Source organism: Chelon labrosus (assembly GCF_963514085.1).
Source record: "Chelon labrosus genome assembly, chromosome: 18".
Taxonomy (NCBI): domain Eukaryota; kingdom Metazoa; phylum Chordata; class Actinopteri; order Mugiliformes; family Mugilidae; genus Chelon; species Chelon labrosus.
Genome location: NC_140351.1, coordinates 20,995,832 through 21,004,688, shown reverse-complemented (window position 1 = coordinate 21,004,688; position 8,857 = coordinate 20,995,832). Strand labels below are relative to the sequence as shown.

Here is an 8,857-nt window from a genome sequence, read left to right as displayed (position 1 = left end):
AAAGCGCGGCGCACGGGGAGAAGGAGCCTGGAACACTTTCTAACATCCCGAATGACAATGGCAGATGTCAGCCTACAAGCAGATCTACTCCCCTCAGCTCAGTTGCATATGAATCAGCCTTAAAGAGAAGCCCAGCAGTCCATCAGGGGTTAAATAGTTCAAAAGGACCAAAGAGATAGATAGATAGATAGATAGATAGATAGATAGATAGATAGATAGATAGATAGATAGATAGATAGATAGATAGATAGATGGGGGTTGTGTGAGTGTGTGTCTGCAAATATGTTGCCCCACGGGACCACAGTGGAACCTCACACCAGCCCCCACAGAGCAGGATAAGGCCATCTGCCCACCTCAAGCATCAATCCCACCTAGAAGATACACAACACTTGGGAGCAATATGGAGAGGCTTTGCAGACAGTGTTTGATCTGCCTTTCATCCATCCAGCAGCATGCGGGCTGCTGAGCCTCTCCGCGTGTCTCCTGCTGTACCGTCCACTGTCCCTGTGGAAATCACTGGCCCGGCAACAACAGCCCCAACCAGAGGCATGAATGGCAGGACACAAGCTGATCAGCCTCATCTCTTGACTGAGGACACAGGAGGGGGAGGCACAGTTCAGCGGATCCATTCAAACTTAAATGACTTAGCTCAAATGTTTCTTTAAAGGGAGAAGTCACACAGGCAGCACTGTGATCTCTATTAGGTGAAGCTACATAAAAGTTACAGCTGAAAAAAAAATCTCCCTTCAAATCCAAATGCCTTTCAATGACAATTAAATGTGATGAGGTGGGGATGAAGAGGAAAAGAACTGAGGAACCAAACTGAAAACTGTGGCCGACAATGGCGCTCCTCACCCTCCATGATAGGCTGCTCAGCAGGATGATATCATTAAAAGTTTCCCCTCAAATGTTTTTCAAAAACTGTGACTCAGTTCCTTTAAAACTCTAAACACAAACTAAATAGAGTACTTCGTCAGACCTCCATGTTCTCTCCGCTCAAAACAGATTCCTTCCATCAGAACAACACACACAGCTATCCTTATCTCTTATAGATTGTCAAATAAACATTGGAAGGTGTTCCCCCATGATGTGGCTTCATGGGGCCACGGTGCATATATAAATGCATACAAGTGTGCAGAAACAAGTGTTCTTTTTCTTGTTTTGGTGAAGTGCGCGCACAAATATTACTTATTTTATGTTGAATGTGGCAAATCTTCTCCTAAAGGTGCAAATGGAATAATAATCAGTAATCAGAGTGCATTTTGAAGGCCAGCGTTTGGGTGTGGTGTTTTGTGAGATTTCAGTTGCACAGTTTTTTTTAGCAGCATGGAGTCACGTTATTTATACTTCAAGTTTTTAGAATTGTGTTCATAATTCAATTTTATGTGTGTATAAAATGGGGAAAATTGTACTGAGAAAGAAGCTCAAGCGTAACAAGGAAGTACCAGATATTGTTCCTGCCAGTCAGTTTGTTGTGGGACTGAGAGAACATGTAAAGGCATGGATGAGTAAAAGGTCCTAATTGTCACCGAGCAGTGAAGTGTCTTGACAAAGTAAGTTCCACTTTATCTTTATCATGACTGAGTTTTCATGCGGTTTGAGGCAAACTGAGGCACAGATGGACGGAGAGCTGGTGTGGTTATAGTTTATGAGTCCACTCAGCTGAAAGTCTGAGGCCTGTCTGGAACAAGGGGCTAGCCTCAACATCAGGCTACGGCACACACACACACACACACACACACACACAATAAGACACACCGACGGCTATTAGGCAATCAATAGAAGCTAATACATCAGAGCATCTGACTACTCAGCTCAGACTGGAGAGAAGAGAAGAGATGAGTAGGGGATAGAAGAGAAGAGAAGAGAAGAGAAGAGAAGTGAAGAGAAGAGAAGAGAAGATTTCACCAGCACCACTCTTTATATAACTTTATTCATTAATAAAAACCCTGAAGTTAGTTACAACCACATTAATGGGATGTATTAGAGTAAACAAAGTATTGCCATTGTTGCATCAACCCAAGCCATAAAACCTCTATCATTAATATAACATTAATATAGAAATGACCCTGATGGATAGCCCTTTAGAGGCCCTGTTCAATTGCCAGGAGGTTAAGTGTGAAATCAATCCGTATAAACGACCGAGATAAAAAATTCTTCCACGCTGGAGCCCTTAATCAGCCCATCAGAGAGGTGCTAGTAAAACCAGTCTTTTAGCACAGGCACGCTAACAATCTCAGTATTTCAGCTCTGGCAGCTCATTCTCCCTTTCCTCCTTCTGTCTTTCTTTTTGTCTTTGTTTCTCGTCCCATCCCTCTCCTCCACCCCTTTGCTCCTGGAAGACCACAAAGGGGTGTATCCTCTCTTTTCACAGCGGGGCCCCTTCATGGTGGCTCAGGGGCTGTATACATGGGAGGGGCTGGGTCCAGTGGAGGTTGATCTACACTTGTTCAAGCATCCATATTTTGGCCATTTGAACGGAGAGGGAGGCTGTTAAACATTCAGAGAGGAGGTGACCCCTGACCCTGAAGGCTGCTGTCCATCCGTTATAGAAAATAAACAGAGAGGCTGAACTGAGTGGCACTGTTTGTTTTACTGCTCTTCTCCCTGCAGACAGAGTAAAGATATTATCTGTATCCTTAATTCACTCTGATCTGATTGGACCTTTAGATTTATTTCAGTAAATTTAATTAGTTTGTTTGACTTTTTCTTTTTTTTCTTGTCTGAAACTGTGTCTTCGATTTGGCACGGTTGCAGCAGTGTTGCGGTGTTGTGACTGCATGCCCTCAGCTTGAAGTATGGCGACCCAGGGGTTAAAGGTGACATAACAACGCACAGAGACAAAGACTGGACACTGTGTCATCTGTCAGACCCCATGCCACTGCCACCAACACAGTACCAATTGGGGCTTTCCTCAAATTAACCCCAAGTCCCTGACACTCACTCACGCATCCATCCACCTATCTGTCCATCTATCCGTCCATCTGATCTCGGGGGAACACATGTGGGACAGTTGGTGACAGTGTGAGGGCAGATGTCAGTCACGGCGAGCTCCTTTGTACGCGGAGCTATAGGCCACCTTACTGCTACCCTCCATTGTCATTCATTTGGTCTGGTGGGGTTTGTTCATTTTCACTGTGCCACCTCCAGTTCAGTAAATGTGCACAAAGGGACACATGCCCTGACGGCACCGCTGCATGCATAGTGAACAAACACACATGCAGCCCCCTCGTGCAACACAAGCATCTTCCATGCATTTAAAATATTAAGACATTTTTTTTCTCCTTACTCTCTTTTCAGCTGTAGTGATTGGACATTTTTGGAGAGAAGACACACATGCATTTATAAATAACAAAGCTTGTTGAATTTAATAGATTTAGAAAGCTGCTAATATATATGTGGCATTGAAGTTACTCCTTGCATTTAAATCTATTTTAACCCAATGTATTCCTTCCCATAGCTGCATTTTTTTCCAATGAAGACCTTCTAAAGTGGAAAATAGAGACAAAACAACAATCTTATTTTCATGCGCTCATTTTATTATTCGTTATGAAAAAAAAGCGGACAAACGACGACACTTTAGTTGTTTTTTTAAGCCTTACATTGCAGTAAAAAATATTATCATACATTATAAATTAAGAGATCGAATAACACTTATCTTTATACACAAATAGGCTCAGATTTACAACGATAAAAATAGCTTTGCTTTTAAAGCGGTAGTTTAAGAAGACCCAACGTAACGATAAGATTAATAATGATGTTACAAATAATATTGATAATAATTGGTAATATTACGGAATAAAACTGGGCGCAAGAAAACGGTTGCAGAGTGAAAGCTTTAAGCCACAGAACAACACACAACATATTTATATAAATAAACGCATTTGGCTGACAATTTAAATTATCATGTAGCTATATAAATAGGCCTATACATTTATAATTATTTTTATTTATTTATTTTTTAATATTTTTTTTTTTTATAAGCAGCACTGGCTGAAAGAAAGGCCTCGGGATTTCACGTAGGCCTCGGTTCATTTATGGTCTAACCACAAAGTTGGTACCTTGATGTCTAAACTGAACTAAAATATAAATTAAAAAGGACTGGAATATTGTTCACTGTGCGCAATGTCGCCTAGTTCCAGGGCCGATATTCGGGATTTAAAACCGTCAAGCCGGTGTAAGGAAAGTTTTGTCCGGTGCTCTTCTGTATTTTTGGATCCTCCTGCAGTCCGCTGCCCGGAGAAGACGGAAGAACGGTGGTGGTGTCCGAGATGTGTCTTTCTGCAGAGGAAGAAAATATCGCAATAAATAACGAGTTTTCAATGCGGAAGTAATGTAACATTTTTATTTTTGCAGCCTTAAATATGTATTTTTTTTTTTTTAAGTAGGCTTAAATATAAACATATGTTTATAAATTATAAATAAAAAAGAAAACAAATCATATATATATTTCTCCAGATTCTGGCGAGGGTTTTAATATATTTTTTTAAATACTACATTAATATGTGTGGCATTAAAGGACACATAGCCAATTTTATGGCAATAATAACATTATTAATATTAAATGTATTTATCTTCCCGCCCTCTTAATTTTCGTTTGCTTAAATTACTGTACTATTAATATAGTTTTATATGTTTCTGTCATTTCTGGTAACAACATAAAATTCTCTATACACAAAATAAAAAAATAAAAAAAATAAACTTTTATTTCTGTTTGGCCCTTAACTAAAATAAGCACTTACGTGTGTGGCTTTTCATGTGGTGTTTGAGCTCTTGCTCGTCTTGAAAGGTCGCTCCGCACAGGTCGCAGGGATGGTGCTTATCTTTGGTGTGGGTCCGGCGGACGTGGCTGTCGTGGGCGGCGTGGGAGGCGAAGGCCTTGCCGCAGTGCTTGCACTTGAAGGGCCTCTCTCCGGAGTGCTGGCGGATGTGTGTGCGCAGAATACTGGAGGCTGTGAAGGCCTGGGAAGAAAGAGAAAAAGTGAGTCGGGCGTTTACGTTTTTCTTTTACTTTTTTTGGTTAAAGTCACATTTTCAACAAAAGTTATTTAAATGGCAGGATAGTTTTTAAAGGCAAGGAGTGTTTTTCCAATAAGCTAATTGCATTTCAATTCGCCTGTCTGAGAAAGTGGTGTTATATATACGTTTAGACACATTTGTTAGACATTATTGTTAATAACGTTCTTTGTTAAACTAGCCTATTTTTAAAATATATATGGTTTTCTTATTTCTTTACAACGCCGCACGTGCAACTAGTCCTACAACAGACCATAAAGCGCTAGGTCTAGCGGCCTCCTGCTCCAGATAAGGAGACAGCGGATTAGCTTAAACAAAAAGTCCTCGGGGTGCATAAAAAAGTGGGAGGATATCGTGAACAAAGAACCCCCCCCAAAAAACTTCTGCTCATTCCAGCACCATAAATTTAAAGTATAACCTCGGAAGACAATGCGGTGGGTGTACATCTGGCGATAATTAGCATGTAAGTGTCTCCGCGGAGCGTGCCCGCCGCGAGGGACAATAATGAGGGGCTCGTGCCAAATGCACCATGAAACGAGGAAGCCCGAAATGGATCCGAAATGGTTTTAAAGATGGCCCAAGGAGGAGCAATGGAAAGAGGGGGGAATAAAAGTTTAAGAGTTAAGAGTGATAAAACAAAAAATCTAAGACGTCCATTAGAAGAAAGAGGCCTATCGTATTTCCAATACCTGCCTGTGTCATGAAGACAACATAACTTTAAAAACAGAACTAGCATATCCACAGATGGTTTGGAAAGTTCCAAACGTTTATAGCATAGTTTTTGTAATATTATGTCATTTTGTATCTTTAAAAGTGTCTTGTTTCGCATGTCCTGCTGCTCACGTGCCCCTTAAATTGCCCAACGGGGACAAATAAAGTTTTCTAAATGCGAATAAATAAACAGCTACAGCAAAGTTGCTTTGGGGAAAATATATGAATAAAAATCTTACCTTATTGCAGTAGACGCACTTGTATGGCCGTTCACCAGAGTGCACACGCATGTGTTTGTTGAGACTGGACGACTGGGAGAAACTTTTTCCACACACTGAGCACTGCAGATCAGGAAAGCATAACATTTTTGTAAATATTTAAATTTTTCAAAATCATTTTTAGACTGAGTGGGTTAAATATTTATTGTCTCATTTAATTACTTTAACGTGAGGTTTTTACGAGGCCTAATAAAAATCTGAAGCACCCGGATGTAACTGATACGTTGGGGCGCTGTTCTTTCAGCACCACCCTTCAGTTCTACATCCACCTTTTACGCAGAGGTGTAAAGAAACAATAATGCGATGGAGGGTTGTGTGAACTGCCTTCAATAAATGCGAGATAGTCCTTTGTACCTTGTGAGGCCTGTGTTTCTCGTGGACGTGTAGGATGTGGATCCGTAATCTGTCCCTCTTCTCGAAAGATCTGTTGCAGAGGTGGCAGGGAAACTTCCTGTCTCCCTGGTCCACGCAGCGCGTGTACTTGAGATGCTTGTCTCTGTAGTATTTGTAGGCAAACACCTTGCCACACCTGTCACATTTAAAGCCCTCGCCGGAATCTGGAGAAAATACAGATTGAAATGTGTTGAGTTTGTTGGTAAACCAAACAGATTAAAGAAGAGTTTGCATGTAAGAGGAGGTTGACTTCTGACCTTCACTGGGAGCAACCACGTTGTTTTCCTCCCTGGGGTCTTTCAGGGTGAGAGGGATCCCGAGGAACTGCATGTAGCAGTCTCCGTACCACACCAAAAGCTCCTGGCCTGGCCGGATCTCTTTGCAGGCTTCGTAGAAGATCTGCCCCTTGACCTGCACCGCGATCAGGTTCTGCTCCTCGGGAAAGCGAGCACACTTCACCAAAGACATCCAGTTTCCTGATCCTCCTCTGCCATCCACAAAATGACTCAAGCGGCCGTTCTCAAACACCTGCAGGAGGAAGCAGCAGGGCAATATAAAGATGAAGATTATTACACAAAAACAGGAATCGGTGCCACCAGGACTGTGTGAGTAAATTCAACACATTACCTCCCACATCAGGGTGTTGTCGTCGTACGTTTTAATCTCGCTGGTGTTGACCAGTTTTCCCTGGAAAGGTCCGAAACGCGTGCCTTTAGGGATGGTGCTTTTATCCGTGAAAACTCCACGGTGGGAAGCTTTCCCCCAAGCAGACTGGAGGACGGTTATCCCTGCAGCGGAGAGTCAACACAGTGTCAAACTTCGTCAGAGTTAAAGAAGACGCGCTGAAGTTACAGGGGATTAAAAAGTTGCACCGGCTTACCCTCTGGGAGTTCAAGTGTTTCTTTGTCCAGTGGGAGGATGTGGGAATCAGAAACTGAAAAGAAAAAGAGAACAAAAGGGGAATTTAACTCACGGGTTCTTTAATCAGCTGTTATTGTTGACTGTATTAATCAATAGAGAGATGGTATTTGAGACATTATTACAGATTAGCTTGCAGACATTACATATGGGTTTGTTGTTACGCACCAATCAAATTTAAATTAAATTAAAATGCATTGATTTGATCAGTTTGTCACAGTTGCAGTCTCACCTGAGTTTTCAGCCAAGGGCACTCCTGATATAGCGTGACCCACACTGCGCTCCGGGCTCCCCGAGTAACCGTAGAGCACCATGAACAAGTCGTCCTGGGTGAAATTATAAGACATCCCCTTCTTCTCTAGAGACAAGTCTGCGGCCCGGAGGCGAAACAAAGTCTCCTTGGGCGGCGTGTTGGTCGAGGAAGAGGAGGATGGACACCTTTCACTGGACGGGCTGCCGAAGTCTGAAGACAGCGGACCGGCGGCGTGCTCGGTCACCACTGCTGCCAGCTCCTCCGGCTTGGGAAGCAGAGGGTGTCCGGGCAACATCTGGCTCAGATACGGGATGCCGGATGCGCTCAACATGTGTTCGTGAAGGACCGAGGCGTTATGGCCGCCCTGGCCAAAGAACGGGGGGACCCCGCCGGGCAGGTTGAACGGCAGGGAAGCCTGGGTGTCCGACACCAGACGACCGAGGGACTTGAGCGGGTGGAGGAGGCTGTGCGTCCGCGGGAAGAAGTCCATGTAGTGATGGGGGCCGGGGAGAGGGGCAGGGTAGAAGCCCCGGGCAGGGCTGCCCTTCAGCATGCCGGCTTGGAAGCTCTTTTCCTTCAGCATTACAGGGATGCTGGACAGAGACACCGACATGACAGCACGGACAAAGCAGAGGTTCTAATGGAGTAGATGGTATATCCTTGAGTGGAGACAGAAGCGAGAGAGGGGGGTGGGAGAGGAAGTGGGGGTGAGTTATAAAAGTTTAATGCAAGAAATCTAAAAAAGGAAACATGACATCGAAAGAGGCTGACCACACCTGAACCAGTGACTTTAACATGAACACAAGCCACGAGTAAACTGAATAATAATCCTAAAAGAGCGCAGGTGACATATTAATGCAACAAATGCGCAATCCTCCATTTAAAGAAGAGGAAAGGAAGCTAAAAATAACATGAATAGCAAATTTTAATTGTTTTTTGCACAGAAGAAAACCTCTGTAAAACTGACAACAGTGCAGATGACAAATAACGGGCACATACTGAACAAAGCTGTCTGTGGGGGAGTCAGGGGAAAGCAGTCCACAGAGAAATCGCACAGCCGAGTTTGCGATATTTCCAGCTGAGAGGTCACAGTCACACATCAAATGTTCATCAGCGGCTTTAAACGACTGAAGGCTTGAACACGGTGTGTGTGTGTGTGTGTTTTCTAGGAACCGTTTACCAATCAGCCAGTAAATAGAGAGACAAACCAGGGTCATGACACTAATTAAAGAACAGCCGCTGAGAGCAGAGGTCAACATTAATGAAGCTTTTTATGGACTCTGACGAT

General features: G+C 43.2%; 1 protein-coding gene across 1 annotated transcript; it reads right to left on the bottom strand.

Moving 5' to 3' along the window:
• Positions 1-4,132: 4,132 nt before the first annotated feature.
• Positions 4,133-8,182, bottom strand: prdm14 (PR domain containing 14; the record flags this gene model as incomplete). The annotated part of the gene is made up of 8 exons (XM_084566729.1): positions 4,133-4,281; positions 4,743-4,962; positions 5,967-6,068; positions 6,360-6,562; positions 6,656-6,926; positions 7,026-7,186; positions 7,279-7,332; positions 7,549-8,182. 8 exons carry the CDS (start codon positions 8,180-8,182, stop codon positions 4,133-4,135), a joined length of 1,794 nt encoding a protein of 597 aa, XP_084422855.1.
• Between the last annotated feature and the right edge of the window lie 675 nt (positions 8,183-8,857).